The 15,649-nt window shown below is 51.3% G+C and overlaps 4 protein-coding genes across 4 annotated transcripts; 3 read left to right on the top strand and 1 right to left on the bottom strand.

Annotated features, from left to right (window-relative positions):
* Nucleotides 1-1,250: 1,250 nt before the first annotated feature.
* On the top strand, nt 1,251-1,869 carry GCG54_00004489 (N-alpha-acetyltransferase 30; the record flags this gene model as incomplete). Its single annotated transcript, XM_045404538.1, has 2 exons — nt 1,251-1,430; nt 1,489-1,869. The coding sequence occupies 2 exons, from the start codon at nt 1,251-1,253 to the stop codon at nt 1,867-1,869; spliced, it is 561 nt and encodes a 186-aa protein (XP_045265322.1).
* A 579-nt stretch (nt 1,870-2,448) lies between these two features.
* Nucleotides 2,449-3,515, bottom strand: GCG54_00004488 (uncharacterized protein; the record flags this gene model as incomplete). The annotated part of the gene is made up of 4 exons (XM_045404537.1): nt 2,449-2,540; nt 2,597-2,879; nt 2,911-3,437; nt 3,488-3,515. The coding sequence occupies 4 exons, from the start codon at nt 3,513-3,515 to the stop codon at nt 2,449-2,451; spliced, it is 930 nt and encodes a 309-aa protein (XP_045265321.1).
* Nucleotides 3,516-4,278: 763 nt separating this feature from the next.
* GCG54_00004487 (uncharacterized protein) lies at nt 4,279-5,560 on the top strand (the record flags this gene model as incomplete). Its single annotated transcript, XM_045404536.1, has 2 exons — nt 4,279-4,502; nt 4,552-5,560. 2 exons carry the CDS (start codon nt 4,279-4,281, stop codon nt 5,558-5,560), a joined length of 1,233 nt encoding a protein of 410 aa, XP_045265320.1.
* A 947-nt stretch (nt 5,561-6,507) lies between these two features.
* Nucleotides 6,508-10,924, top strand: GCG54_00004486 (Protein MSN5; the record flags this gene model as incomplete). Its single annotated transcript, XM_045404535.1, has 10 exons — nt 6,508-7,395; nt 7,464-7,635; nt 7,702-7,810; nt 7,866-8,167; nt 8,227-8,354; nt 8,403-9,062; nt 9,113-9,255; nt 9,306-9,907; nt 10,025-10,094; nt 10,159-10,924. The coding sequence occupies 10 exons, from the start codon at nt 6,508-6,510 to the stop codon at nt 10,922-10,924; spliced, it is 3,840 nt and encodes a 1,279-aa protein (XP_045265319.1).
* Nucleotides 10,925-15,649: the final 4,725 nt, after the last annotated feature.

The following is a 15,649-nucleotide window of genomic DNA, read 5'->3' as shown; positions in this document are numbered from 1 at the left end:
TCTAAGATTCTCAGTCCGTTTCCTCTCAGAGGCCCTACCAAGCATCCCTTAGGTGCCTATGTACCTAATAGATACCTTCCATTGCCAAAGGTCAGATGAGAGCTCTCGCGTTTGAATGGTTTTATTTCGAGGACTCCTTGCGGCACGCATGTATCGGCCGTTTTCTCCAATGGAACATAGACAAGACTACTCGCCACTCTACACATTTTCTTGCAGTACAATGATGGTCGGTAGATCACCTTTCTTGACAAGAGCGTGACAACAGGGTGCACAAGACCCCAAAAATGATAGGATCGCACTTCAGCTGGCCGGCAACGAGAGCAATTTTCCTCTTTCGTCTCATTGGTCAGAGGCAACAGGGTAATTGTTTAATTAAAAAAAAAGAAAAAAAAAAAAAAAANAAAAAAAAAAAAAAAAAGAAAGAAACACCTCCAAATAAAACCAACAAGCTCGCTAAAGCTGCGCAAGAAAGGCCTTACGACTAACTGCTGGCAGCAGCCTCCGAAGCTTCAGAAAGCAGTTCGTTTGCAAATGCGCTACTGCTCGTTTAGCATGTGATAGTGGTCCCGACTTCACGCAACATGTTGCAGGCTGGGTGCATTGCATGAAAAGCACCTAAACACCCACGGAAGAGAGGGCTGACAGACTGGATTAAATATTACGGTAGGCACAACTAGTTCAAGGTTACCTATCGTTCTTACCCTATCTAGGGAAGTAGGTAGGTTATCACTCGAGGCACTTCAGCCTCCAGAGCTCCACCAAGTTGGGTGCACGGGGCATCCAGGCCTCGACTGCGCCGCTGTCCCTAGGATGGAGTTGTCACCCGCTCTACTTAGCCTCCGCAACGGGCTGGAGTCGCGTCGCCTTACCTTACCCTGCCTGGCTGACCTCAACTCTGCACTTCAAGACAACGCCCGACGTAGTCTCACCTATCCTCCCACGCCGCCAGTCAGCTCAAATCAAGTCAACCTGCAAACGCACAATTCGCGACCGTGTCGTGCGAATCGGCCGCTTTATCCTCTTCATTCCTCGCGCGCGGCAGTGCCGCTTCTTTTTCCGTAATCGCAGCATTAATCCGAAACGGTTTCGCTGTCGTTTTCAGTCTCTACCTCATCGTCTTGTCATGAGTTGAGCATCTCTGCGCATTTGCTGGTCCGAGTTCGACCCTCGAAATCTTCCGTCCTCATTTCTTCCACCCCATTATTCATCAACGCTCCCATCTCCCCCAGAGACTGCCCGATAGATGCACCATGGATGCTTCCAAAATCAGCATCCCCCCGGGAGACTTGCATTATATACAGTATGAACATGGTCTGGAAGCGAAGTACCTACCCGCCATACGTTCTCTGATAGCAAAGGATTTGAGCGAACCGTACAGCATCTATGTCTATCGGTATTTCCTCTACCAATGGGGGCACTTGTGCTTCATGGTCCGCATCTGTCTTGACAAATAAGCTTCTCCTCCGATTAGAACTAATTGCTGCCTAGGCTCTGAATCCAGTCGACTCATCCCTCATCGGCGTCATTGTCTGCAAGTTAGAGCTTCACTCATCTCACTCACCACCGACGCGCCGAGGTTACATTGCCATGCTCGCTGTCGCTTCGCCGTTCCGAGGCAAAGGCATCGCCACTGCCCTGGTGAAACGTGCCATTGATGCCATGGCCGAGCGTAATGCCGATGAGATTGTTCTGGAAACAGAGGAGACAAATACCCAGGCCATGCGTCTATACGAGCGTCTGGGCTTCTTGCGCTCAAAGAAATTGCACAGATACTATCTCAACGGCAACAGCGCATACCGTTTGGTCCTTCTTCTCAAGTCCATTGACCCTGACGCCGTTATCGAGGACTTTGACAACCATTATTCTTGATTGGGAGGAACGGACTCCGGCTCGCGACGACTGGTTGCCACGTTTTGAAATGTTATCAAGACAAATATACATGGCTCGCGCACACGTTACAGCCAGCTTCAGCTGCTGCTTGAGTTGCGGTGACGATTTCTTCTTTCCCTTAGCATGGGGGGCATCCATTGGTTAGATGGACAGCCACAGCATAGAGCGACGTTGGTCGGACATGGATGGATACTGGTGGCGAAGGTTCGGGGTAGACCATGACAGGCGGCACAGCGGTGGCTTGGAAACGAAAGCATGCATTTGTTCGCAACGTGCGGTGGTAGCATTCACAATGCAACGAGGGTATGGCTGTATTCAAATGGTTCTGGTGTGTATGGCAAGACATACGAAGAGCTCCTGCTCACGATATTCATGGCCACGGTTCGAATTGCAAGACGGCCGATTTCAGAATTGTAAACGCAACAAGTAATATACCACGACCGCTCGAGCATAATCCATCATGATTGCCCACAGGTCTTCGCACTTTTCTCAGGAACGCTCTGTGTGGTCTTCGAAGATTGCGCAAGGTCGATCTGTTCATTATTCTCCCCATTTAGACTATTGCTTGGGCATGATATCTAGAGAACTGTGAATGGATGCTTTGATATCCCACTGGTTCCCGTGGGCAACCCCAATGTATGTAAAGGCGTCTACGACATGTCAGCACCGCATCACTGGAAGAGAATGGGTAATTGATGCGACAAACCCGGCTTATAATAGATAGGCCGTCCCATCGCCTCCACCACTTTCAGCTCCCGGAGCCGACGCAACACCCTCATCACGTCTGTGACATCGTTGAAATCGGCAGTGTAAACAGCAATCATTCGATCTTTGCGGCCGGTTGCGTCTTGTCTTGGTGCCACTTTAGCAGCGATGCCAAGCTCGTTGTTTGCCGTGGCCCTGGCAATGATCGCCCATACCTCATTCACGTCTCGAGGCGAACAAAAAAGAAGCCACTGTTCATTGAAGCTGTTCGTCAGCAGTTTTATCTGATGAAACGGGAAAGCACAGGTTGCTTACCTTCCCAGACCTAACTTTGCACGCATGCGCGAGAGATAGGACGTCCTTGACTGCCTGCTTCTTCTCGTGGTTGATCTCTAACAGCTTTGCTGTCGCAGACTTTTTCGTCCTGTGGATGCCGTCAACAAAGCTGCGCAGAATGCGCAACCTCTCGGTGCCTCCTTCAACTAAGGTGTTGAGCTGTGATCCATCCTCTTCTGGAGCTTCATCCTCATTGCCTTTGCTGAACTGGTTTTGTGCGAGAAACCTGTTCTTCCGAGGAATGAACGGGTTACAGATGAAAATCCAGGGAACCTCGGCAGTGCCCTCAGTTGTCTCGGGAGGAAGGCGATTGAGGAAATCACTGACGGTCTCGGTTAGTTGCCACGCATACGGTACACCTACGTATGGGTTATGCAGCTTGGTGCTGTCCGTTGGCTCCGCCTTGGCTCTCCGGTTGAGTTGGACCGCCCTCGTCTCCTCCCACCATTGGGCGACATTGAATGAATTGACGCGGGCCTCTAGCCCTTCAATAACATCCTCGTCTCCTGGCAAACAGTCAGTCCAGAGCAGGCATTAACGGGTTCTCGGCACAAACCGTAAAAGTCCGACTCCTCCGAGTCCATCGCTGCTTCGCAGGCGAGGGCTTCGAAGCAAAGTACGAAACGGCAGTATTTCGACAAAGGGTCTGGAGGGCAAAGAGTTGTATGGCAGTGGCCGTTTTATGGCGAATACTCAGGCGAGGCGAGGGAGGGATGTGCTTCTAAGGGCGAATCGGCGGTTTCTCAAATGCGGTGACCATTCATGTACCTCAAGGTAACCCAATGCTCTAACCTAATGCTGTCACAGAGAATTGGAAGCAATGGAAGGGGTGGGCGAAGGTAGGATAAGACTGTGAAATGTTCTCCAGAAAGGGAGGCTGGTCTGATACCACCATTTCTGGAAGGGTTGGAGCAGCCGATCCGACTACGCGGCGCCAATTCCGGCAGGCAACCTGTGGACGAAAAGCGGGATCCTTCCGAATTTCCCGGAACGCAACGACCGGCGGCCGGGAGTGGCCATGGGTAGGCGGATCGGGTACCTACCTAGGTAGGTACCTTACCTTACCTTAGGTTATTACTTACCTATGGACCTACCTAGGTGGGATTAGGCTCTCTCGCCTCCTAGGTGCTTTTTGACCACGGCGAATCTTCACACAAAATCTGCAAATTACTCCTGGCCACAGAGCAAGCAAACCACGAGCTGATGGTCTTTGGCCTTTCTTTTTCTTCCCCCCCTCTCCTTTCTTTTTCTAACCTCGTCCTCGTTCCTTCCCTTGCTTTTCTTCCCTATACCCACAAAAAACCAGGGAACCATACCTGACAGAGTGTGAGAAAGAAGAATAAGAAAATGGCCCATAGCGTTGTGTCAACGCAAACTCTCACATTGGACCTCCCTCCAAGCTGCATAGAATGGTGCCCCTCGCACCCGACATACCTTGTTGTCGGCACGTACAACCTCATCAAGGACGGGCCAGGCTATACAGAGTCGGAAGACAACGAGGCCTTGACCGGAAAGAAACCGCAAAATCGCAGTGGCAGTCTCATCATCTTTCGACTTGACAACGGAGCCGTGTAAGTCATTCAGAAACACGCAGCCACGCCACTTATCTGACCCTTCTAGGCATTACGTCCAAACTATCTCCCATCCTTCGGCAATCTTGGACCTCCACTTCTGCCCCCTGTCTGGTGCGCAGGATATCCTGGCTGTCGTCTCCAGCACCGGTACGCTGTCTATCTTTCGTTTGGATCCAGGCACAGATGCATCTGAGCCGCTGAAGCACCTGGCGACAAGCACGATCGCCAACACTCCTGAAGGGGTTCTCTTCCTTTCGGGTGTATGGAGTCCCCATAATCCTTCATTGATTGCTCTCACAACATCCGCGGGCGAGGTGCGAGTCTTACGTCTCGATGATTCATGGCAAATCATCGAGGGAAGTGTCACGACTGTCATGACACACTCTTTGGAGGCCTGGACGGTGGCATTTTGCCCGCCAGAGCCAAATGAAAGCCAGCTTGGTGTTGCAGGCGGTGATGCCCAGAGCGACCCTTTCATCGTGTACTCGGGTGGGGACGACTCTGCTTTGCGATATGCTTCATGCGCGGACAAAAAGTCTGGGGGGGAAGACTCAGATGTGGCGGTGAGCCTCCAATATCCTCCTCTTAACATCAGCGGCCATGGCGCCGGGGTGACAGCCATTCTTCCAATTCCGATGCGTTTAGCAGACGGCGCGAGAATTGTGGTCACGGGAAGCTATGATGATTCGATGCGAATTCTTGCTATACAACCTCCACACGAGACGTATGGCCTTCGCAAGTTTCAGCATCTGGGCGAGAAGAACCTAGGAGGTGGCGTCTGGAGGCTGAAATTGATTGATATCCGAGAGGATGCTGGACATTGTTGCGCCAGGATCCTAGCCTCTTGTATGCACGCCGGTGCAAAGGTTGTAGAGCTCAAGGGGCCTCTGCACGGCGGGGACTGGGAGATTGGGGTTCTCGCAAGATTTGATGAGCACCAGAGCATGAACTATGGCAGTGACTGCGGTCCAGTCTCTGGGGACGGGCGTTTGATTTGTGTGTCGACGAGCTTCTACGATAAGAGATTGTGCTTGTGGGAGACGGCCTTGCCTTGATATGCCTAAACTGGCAAAGCGGACTTGGTAGAGGTAGTTCTGAAGAGAGAAGCGCGACAGGTCAACGCTCACGCGATGCAGCAGGCTTTGGGCCGAACGTCTCCACTGCAATGCCGATGTGCGTATCTTACCTTACCTTATGTAATCCATGGAAGAAGCTGCCTACCTACCTACCCACCATACCTTACCTATCACCTAAGGTACCTAAGTAGGTAGGCACCACGTAGTGCACACGGTTCGCATTGGTGCCCCGGCCCGAGAACACGACCGCTAAGTGACGGATGGTAGGTACACTACCTAGGTACCTGAGGTGCTCTGCGTTGCACTGCTGCTCTGGCTTGGTTTTTGATGATGCAAAGCACGTTCGCTGTTGCTACTGCATCTACTCCATATTCTTGCAACTTCCGGTATTCCTGCCTCGCCAATCGACACGATTGTCCGCGCTTGTTTCCACTGGCAGAGGTATATACTGCTTCTCTCTTTTCCGTCTAACCTGATTTGCTGTCACATTCGCTCGACGCTGTCTCTCCCATCAAGCGCCTATCCACGGAGTGAGCAAAAGTTGGGCGCAGCTGGTATTGAGGAACGCGGAGAACAAAACTAGTCTGCCCGGGTGCCTTGAAGACGCCCTTATCTGCCCAAGGTAAGTTACACTCACTCGCGCTGCAAGGCTCATGCCTTGGTTCTGTGTCCGCGCCTTGTCCACGCCGCCCGGCCCTTTTAACACCACTCTCAACCTTCGCTAACTGCCGCTCTTCGCGTCTTGGGCAGCATTCTCACCGAAACCTGCATTCCCTCTATATCGCATTCTCCCGCCACTTCCTCGTCCTCCACCTTCCGGGTCTGGCCTGAACAACATCCGCCGTATGAACCAAGACCGAGTCATCTGCTGAAGAAGCAGCTTCTGCAGGCGTCTGCCTACCCTACTGTCGACCACTCCAGCTGTCATGGACGGACAGGCCGCCAATGGCGCGGCCGGCTTGGCGCAGAATACCACCTCCATGAACGGCGCGAATTCCGACATAATATCACAGATCCACCAGGCCCTCGAGGCTATACACAACCCTTACTCGTCCAATGACTCCCGTCGAGACGCGCAGGTCTTCCTCGAAAATATTAAAGGCATAGACGAAGCTCCATTCCACGGTTTTACCCTTGCCTCCGACAAGTCCCAGTCACCCGTTGTGCGCCATTATGCCCTTTCCCTTCTTGAGCATGCGATCAAGCACAGATGGGCCGATTATAGCGAGCACCAGTCTTCTACCCTCCGTGGTTGGATGCTGGAGCTCTGTCGCAGCCTGTCGAAGGACGATCCCCTATACATCAGAAATAAGACGGCTCAATTATGGGTTGAAGTTGGCAAGAGATCATGGGGCGCCGAGTGGATGGACATGGATGAGCTTTTGCTTCGCTTATGGCAAATTCCTGATTCTGCTGTTCACAAAGAGCTCGTTCTGTTCGTCTTGGAGACACTCTCCGACGAAGTCTTCAATGGCGACGATGCCGTGGTCGCCATGCGCGAAGGAGTGCTCAGCAGGAGCTGTGTCGAGATTTTTACTCCAGCCACAGTCCTCAGAGAGGCTTTCCCGAACAGGACTGCTGGCCCCGAGGTGCGATATGGGGAAGAAGGTTGGCTAAGCCGGGTATCCGAATTTCTCAGTCAGTGCCTTCAAGGGGATGCTCAGAACAACGACCAAGTTCGGTCTTGTGCTGTCAAATCCTTGTCCGTTTTCCACTCTCTGATGCCCTGGGCCATACCCAAGGCTGTTGCCGTGGCCAATTGCGTGCCTGTCATGTGCAGAGCCCTTGCGACACCCGAAGTGTCTATTCAGAAGGTACTTGAACGCTGCATGATTACGCACACTCGAGGGGAAGAGAACATGGGACAGCTAACCGGCAATAGGCATCTCTGGAGGCCTTACATGCACTTTACTCCCGTTCAAACTTCACCGAACAAGAGTTCAAGGAACTCGTTGCGCCCATGTATGATGCCAGCTCAGTAGACCTCTTGAAGCGGCTCTTCGAGTGGTCGGCCGTTGATGTAGACGACATTGACGAGGACAAGTACCAATTCGGTAAAAAGTTTTCCGAGGCAAGTCGTTGTTTGAGACGATTAGATTACATTTATTGATCTGGTGTAGATGCTGTCCCTCTTGGGCAACTATCTCGACCGAAGATTTTCCGCGATTCCGACAACTTCGGACGTAAACGGGTTCCTCAATTTGCTGCTTCTAACGGTGCAAAGCCCAAGTCTGATCATCGCCATACCCGTGTTAGCTACGTGGACGCGGCTACTCAACAACAGACTCATCGGACAGAGCCCAGCCAATACTCATCTCGTTGGGCCACTGCTCGAGGTCTGTGGTTCCCGCCTAATCCGTTTTGAGAACCTGCCGGAAGACACTCAAGACCCAACCTTCCTCTTCCTGATGGAAGATACTGATACCGTCCCGGAACGACATGCTTTTCTCGGCAATTACAGAAGGTTCAGCACACAGGTCATTGAAACAATTGTACAACTGAAGCTTTCCGACGCGGTTTACCATATTCTTGGCCAAGCCGAGCAAGTCTTGCAGCATCTATATGACGGTCACCCACCGATGGACGGTACGTTAATAGATGTATCTGAACCACTTTGACGGATATGGGACGGCTAATTTTTGTAGTGTCCAAGTACATTAAGCATTCAATGCCTGTTCTGCGCGTTGATGCACAATTCACAGTCATCGAGGCGGCGCTGAAAGGCTACATGAAGTGGAGAGCAAGCGCTACTCAACAGAGCATGCCAGACTACGTGAGTAAATAGTGACGGGAAAGACGACACCCAGCTTATAGATGACAGGAACAACAGCGCGCTGCTCTGGAGAGAGATCTGGAGTCCTGGTGCAGCAAACTCCTTGAAATGAACTTTGAGGACCCTCTGATTCGGAAGAGAGTGCTACAATTGCTGGTTGCTTTCTCTACCACAGCTCTCGACAGGAATCCAGGATTCATGCTCAAAGTCCTTGAACACATTCTCATGACATGGCCAGCTCCTCGCCCAGAGCACCGGGCCTTTAACGAGGCGATCAAGGATTTCCAGTCCGAAAGCATGGTTGAGCTGCAGCGACTAGCCTCAAAGGTCCCTGACCACCTGCTAGGTGTATATGATCAGATAGAGGCAAAGGTTAACGACATGATTTCCTCGGGAAGCTTGGACGAGAAACGACAAATTGCTTACCAGAGCTTTCTCTTCATCATCATTCACCGAGCCACCAATATTGACCCTTCAACACAATTTGAGCGTTTGCATGGATTCATCAAGCCAGTCACAAGCCTATGGCAAAACCACGAATTGAAAAGCGCTCTGTCATCGTACTCGGGCTTTTGCGAATTGATGGCCCTGGACAAAGCCAAGCGATACCTCATGAGCCATCGCGTCCATGAAGTCAAGGATTGGGGCTCTAGCGAGCTGGATGCAGAGGGTCTGGCCCTCCAGAGTGAGTTAGAGGAGAGACAAAAGGTAAAGATAAAGGTGCCTGTTTGACGTATTATTGACTGACCTGACGACAGGTGTTGCCTCTTCGCCCGACAAAATCATTTCTTTCTTTTTCCGTGGAGAAGCTCGACAAGTCTTCAGCGCCCTTCCAAATCTCGTATCGCTTGTGGAACGATAGCTTTCCAATCATCTTACCCGACCTTCTGCAATTTCTTAGGTGAGATTTCCAGTCATCCCTCAAGCTCAGCCCACTGACCAAGCCTGCAGCCACGCCCACGCCTCGCACAATCCAGATAATTGGACAGAACTGCCCCCTGAAATGCGGTCCGTTGTTGGCGGCGTTCTCAGTGATCGTTTTTGGCAGGCGGGAATTTCTGAGGGCAGCAAAGATGAATTCTATGCCCGCGTCATGGACAAGAAACACACTCTCGAAGGGCTCGCTTCGACGATAAGAGGGAGCGTCAGATTCATACGAGAAACATGCTATGCCATTATCTACTGCATGAGCCGTTTGGAGATGCAGTTCTATGGCTTCAGCGAACTGCCGAACCCCCTTGCACAAGCGCTTTTCCAAAATTCTTTCTATCTCTCTGCACATCAGCAGATCAACTTGCTGAATCTCGTGCGTTATCTTGTGGACGATTGCCCACTAGAGCAACGTGAGCACTTCCTTCCCCCACTCCTTGCAGCTTGCTTCCAACAGATGGACGCAAAGATCAACTCGGAGTGGGAGAAGTTGGAGCGCCAACAAGCAATTGACGCTGCTGGGGATGCGCTCACCGAGGAGATGAAATCGGAAAGCATCTTGCGCCAGGTCACTTACACTGCCGTGATCATGGTGGCGGATTTCCTGGATCCCACTAAGAGAAGTAAGTAGTGTCTTCCCACCCCTCATGATTCGCCTCTGTCTGTCCTTTCTTCATTCAGCCATGTGTTCCAGTCTCCTGTAATCTCCTCTGAACCACTTGGTTCACTTTGCTTGAAAGACATCCCCGCTTTGATTTGCCCACGCGTTCCGTACCTCGGCTTGGAGATGCAGTCTAAGGCTTTTCGGCGGTGTTTCTGTATCGCTAACCCGGTATGGAGTACTAACATTGAACTTAGACCCTCCGTTACTAAGATCACAAAATGGTCATGAGCAACCTCGCAGGTATCCATCATTGAGGAAATTTTGCTTGATGCAGTCTACGATTGTGGAGCCGCTCCTTCTCTTCTGCACTCACGCAATCCGGATGAGAGACACGCGATGCTGTAGCATAATTTTACGGGTATTTCGATCTATTGTTCCAGACTTCCATCAGTCGGAACCGGTCTCGCCAAAATCTGTACCTGCGCACGAGGGCCATAACTCCACTGCCGGCGGAAAGGATTCCTCTCTTGACCCGACGCCAATTTCCTCCGAAGCAGCTTCCGCAGTCAGGGAGTACATCTCATCGGAAGTGCTCCAAGCTTGCATCAACTCATTCCATGAGCCCTACTTCGTAGACCTTCAGAAGGACCTGGCCTCATTAATTGCCTCCATAGTGGTTTATTACAGCCCTTCGACTAGCACGCCCAGAGATGTCCTCCTTTCGCTACCCAACATCAAAGTGGCTGATCTCGAGAAGCTGAACGATTTCGTGTCGAAGCCAGCTTCCCACACACGCCAGCAACGAGCACTTGTGCTTGACCTTCTCAAAGACCTCAAGGGAATAAGCATTGCAGAGCAGGGGAAATTGCCCAAGACCAGCAGTTTCGGGCGAGTCAAGAGATCAAATCGCAGCAAGATGGCGCAAGAGTTCATGACACCCGCAAACGAGTCGGCTACACGTAGCGGAGCGGTCACCGGGGCGAGGCAAGGCACGCCAGATGGCCTTGAGGGCGTGGCCAACTTATTCGAAGGCTAGTGAATCCTGCAATGATCTGTTCCTGTCAATTTGCGCTTTCTGCCACGGAAGAGGAAAGGGGTAGGCGAGGCAAGCGGGAAAGACACGCATGTGCTCAGTAAGGAAATTTTGATGGTTGCCCCTGCGTTAGCCGACTGGTTGCGAATCTACAGAGCCGCTTACCGAGAAAGCCTGCACACACAGGTTGGGTCAACGTTGTATAGACATGGTCGAGGTGTAACGCCTGGGAATAGGTGCCTCGGCACTGGATTGGGAAAGTTAAAAGGAAGAAAGGAAAATAAGATACCAACGCTTTTCGAGGCGCACTGACTGATTGTTGTACTGCTCCGGCCACAGGCTCTACCCTCAGTCAAGTGCCTATCTCCAGGGCCGCATACGGACACATCAACATTGCTAGTTTCACTGTCCAGATTTTTATACATGAGCGGTACAGAAGCTGAGCCACCAGCTGAAGTTTCTCACGTTGGATATTATGAGTCGCCCGCTCGCGCGATGTGCTCCATGTTATCAGGCACAGGTGCAAGCGACAGTGACACTGTGCCAGTAGGAACCTGGTTGTGGCAACGTGAGTGAGTATTCAAAATAGTTATACAGAATACCTGGACGTGAACGACAAGTGATCTAATTCGCAAGGGGCAAACCCCATATATGGAGGGCGACATGCAGATGCAGGGCCGCAAGCATTGCCAGACTGAGATAGCTTCATCCGGGGTCCCGGCACATCGGCCGGCATAACTGGAGCAACTCTGACTGGTCAGCCGGAAATTAGCGGGGGTCGATCCCCCGCTTCGGCCGATGGATCATCCGTATCCGGTAGAATAGACATTTCTGTACTTCATGAAAGCCGTCGGCGACAGCAGCAGTCCCCCTGCGAAGGGTTGTTTGGTAGAGTTCACGAGTACAGTGCAGACTGACGCAAAGAGGGAAGAGCAAATGAAATGAATAGATGACAAGTCTCAAGCTCGGTAATTGACACGTACGTAGTCCAAGCTGTTCCTCGTAGTGTTGTGCGGATGTATGTCCGGACCTATTCCTGGCAACATAGGATCGGCATCGAGTGTCGAACACACCCTGCAAGCCTCTCCTCTGCCTCAATTGGACCCTCTGACTCGCATTCAGCCAAACCAAGCAGCGTACAGCATAGACACAAAGTCTTCCCAACGTCTGACAAGTAGACAAAAGGAGCACTGCCCATGGAAAGCCACACGGCCACTCACGACGCATTAATCGAGGAGGGCGGAGGAATAAAAATCGAAGGAGGGGGCAATCACTTGATGCTGCTTCTTTTTCTTCGGCCGAGGCATTGCAGAGGCGGGCATCTGAGACCGGGAGCCATTCATTGGTTTGTCTTGCTCCGCTAACTACATGGCCGACGTCAGATACGCTGCGTCTTTCTTTCTTTCCTTTTTGTGCCTCGGCCAGGTTCTTCTTGAATCTTTCGCAGGAGGGTGGGGTAATGGTTGTTCCACAGGTTTGGGTCGACTTGAGAAGGGGTGACCCCGTTGCTCTGAGTTGCAAAAGCATGAAGTTTAGGATGTTTACGTGGAGAATTATTGTGTCGGCATTCCTGAACAGCGAAGAGGGCATTCGATGCCGGTGATTGATCACTAACGTGGACGTGATTATTTATGTGAAGTTGGAAACATACGAAGTAACGAGCGGGTTTTTGAGGAGCGTTAACGTGCTGTCTCTGAAGTGCCTTCGCAACAGGGCTAATTTCGCTCATAGGTAATGGAGCACAAAAAGAGCCAGTCAGCGAGAGAAGAGGAGTGTGAACGCTAGGGTGTTGCGGGATGAGATCATTTGTACTGAGGCTTCGGCTTCACAACACTGCGTAAGGTACAATATACAGCAAGGTTCAGAGATGGAAAAGGGTCACGCGTTCTATGGATAAAGGTCGGTATTCGTAAGAGCATTCTTTGTCAAGTTGGGTTGGCTTGTGGCGGATTAAGTACTACATTCCGCTGTCCCTGTTGATCGTTGCGCTCGACTGCCCCTGTTGTCGTCTCTGCAGGATGTAAAGTGTGTACACGAACAGTACCAATGAAATCACAGGGTTCCTGTGCGTCATCTCTAGGTCTAGGAACCCTGGCACAGGTCACCGTGATCGACCAGTCCAATTAGGACCGCTTCTCCCGGAGACCGGATATGGGCGATCTAGAGCTGGAGCGTGTGCTTGGTAAGATAGCCGGGCATGGACGGACAGGGAACTGGACGTCTAGCGTTTGGCGTTTCGGAAAAAATGCCCGGCGAGCGACGTCTCTCGGGTCTGGGTCATGGTAAAGGATAACCCTCCGGTCTCTGTCAGGGACGGCAGTGTCGTGTGTCTGGCCTACGAACAACCTCGACAACGGCGACGGCGAAGTTATAAACCCCGATGACCTGGACTTGGGGGGCCCGAAGCCTGGTCAAACATTTCCGCAATAGCAGAGGGAGCCGGAGACGGTAGGCACGATGAGACCTCGCACGGTTTTACTTGAGCTTCTGGAGAGCCTGCGGTAATGCGGCGAGTGGCCTTCATCCTGACCCGGTGCCAACTCAATTGTCGTTCGACTGGGCGTCTGAACTGAACTTTGCACACCCGTTGCGGGCTATGCAAGACAGCATGCACAATACTGTTCAAAACCAGGGGCTGGGATACCACAATGCTTCGGGCGTCCACCTCTGAGAAGTATGAACTGTGATGGGACGATCAAGGAATTTGCCGTCAAAAGTCACCACCATCGTCGCACCAAGAGAGCGCATCTGCTGAGGTGCCTCTGGAGAGGCGGGGCTGGTCTGTGGGTTGGTCGATTATCCGTACGGAGACTGCGCAGTAATTGCTAGTAGCATGCCAGGTATTCGAATCTCTTGAGTCGTGTCGCCCGAGCTTAGACTTGGACGTCTATCAAGACATCGAGCTTCTTCGAACTGTGAAGTCCCTACCGTCATCTATACGTAGCGAGACTTGCCTTTCATCTGTTCTTGGATTCGAATCCAAGGAGGGCCGACTCGTCGTTGTCTGCTGGCTGATGGCCAATCACAATTGCTTTTGTCTCTGGCCCTTGACAGTGTGACAATGTGGGTTCTGGTCGAGTAGGTAGGTAGGTACCTTCAGGGTTTGCCATGTCTCGTTTTGTCTTATCTTGCTTGCCGTGGTCTTGCCTTGCCGTGGCCTTGCCTGTTTCCTGCATGTTCATCAAAGATGGACAGAAAAGCGTGCTATCTACGATATCCGCGTGAATGGAGAGGCACGCATGTCTCAGTCCAATTGTCTCGGCCATACGCCTCTTGGAGCAGCACAGCGTCGCAGGTCAAGCGCCCCCATAAGTCGCTGGACCTCACTTCTGTCGTAGTCTTAGGTACGGATACAGTGTGTGCGGCGGTATTCTTTGCCATTAGGCCAGAGGCAGAGGCCACCCCTGCCGGTGGGACAAAGTGCGGATGCACGTTTTGTGTTTAGATAACGCCACACGCTTTAAGACGCGGAAGTACCCGTCGTTGATATCAGCAGTAGCATGCATCTAATAAATCGTTCAGCCGGGGGGCCTCAGTGAGGAAGAAGCAGTCACCTGTAGCGTACCACCGTACTTACCTACTACATACATACGAATTAGATGCGCTAGTCAGCGCCGTCGGGGGAGCCTGCCGAGAAGTGTCTGCGCCACCAACCAGAGCATTGGAGACTGACAGAAACCGAGCCCGACGCAAACGGCCACTGTGGTTTTCTCCGGCGCTTGAGTTCATGACTTGGTTCAGAGCTGTTTGCCAGGCTGCTGGGGCAGACAACGCCCGTCAGCCGCCATCGGCCCTGGTCAGGACCGGACGTCAGCTGTCAAGACTCAAGCCCAGCTGAGGGCCTACCTAGGCACCTAGGTAGGTAGACGCGTGGATTAGATACCTTGGGTCGCTTGGAGCAAAGCGTCGACAAGCAAACCAAACTTAGCTGACCTCACCACAAGGCGGCCCTTTCCCGAGTCCCCGACGTCTTTGTGCTTCGTCGTGCTGGGCATATCCTGGGCCGCAAGCTGTGCGAACCAGGTTCTGCTCCCCCTCGCTGTCGCGCCTTCTGCGACGACTACTGGTCTTCCCCCCATCCTCTTGTCCCTCTCCTCCGTTCAGCGAGTTGCACTCGCACTCGTCCTCTCTCTCTCCCGTTGTCCGTTGTTGTCAACCAACGAGTGTCGGATCTGCAGCCCATCGTCAAAGCGGCTCCCCTGTCACGTACACAATATGCTACCTACGCAGTAGCATAGTGCCCACCTCCCTTAGGAACCTACGCCGGAAGGTACCTACCTAAGGTAGTGTGCGGCGTAAAGTACTGCGTACCCTACTCTGAGGTGGTTTCCGTTCTAGCTTTACTACCTACCTTCTTCTACCCTTTAAGCCTAGCTACATCTAATTTATAGAGGTTTACGCTATATTATAAAAATTCTATTTATACTTTAATAAATACCTACTAAGTACTGTAATACTATTTATAATAATTAAAAAAACTTTAATTTAAGTTTATAAAAATATTATTTATAACTTTAATAACTTATAAATAATTTACTATATAAAATTATATAAGAAGAAGAATATAAATTTTCCTCTATTTATTAACTATCTCTAATAAGATTAATTTATTATAATTAAATTATTTAAGATACTTATTGTTAACATATAACATTCTTTTATAATAATAATAATAATATAAGAATAATAATAACGCTTAACTTACTTTAATATTCTATATAAAATAAA

The sequence above is a fragment of the Colletotrichum gloeosporioides genome (genome assembly GCF_011800055.1).
Source record: "Colletotrichum gloeosporioides strain Lc1 chromosome Unknown consensus_37, whole genome shotgun sequence".
Classification (NCBI taxonomy): Eukaryota; Fungi; Ascomycota; class Sordariomycetes; order Glomerellales; family Glomerellaceae; genus Colletotrichum; species Colletotrichum gloeosporioides.
The sequence above is the reverse complement of the archived record's forward strand: the minus strand, read 5'-3'. Positions and strand labels throughout refer to the sequence as shown.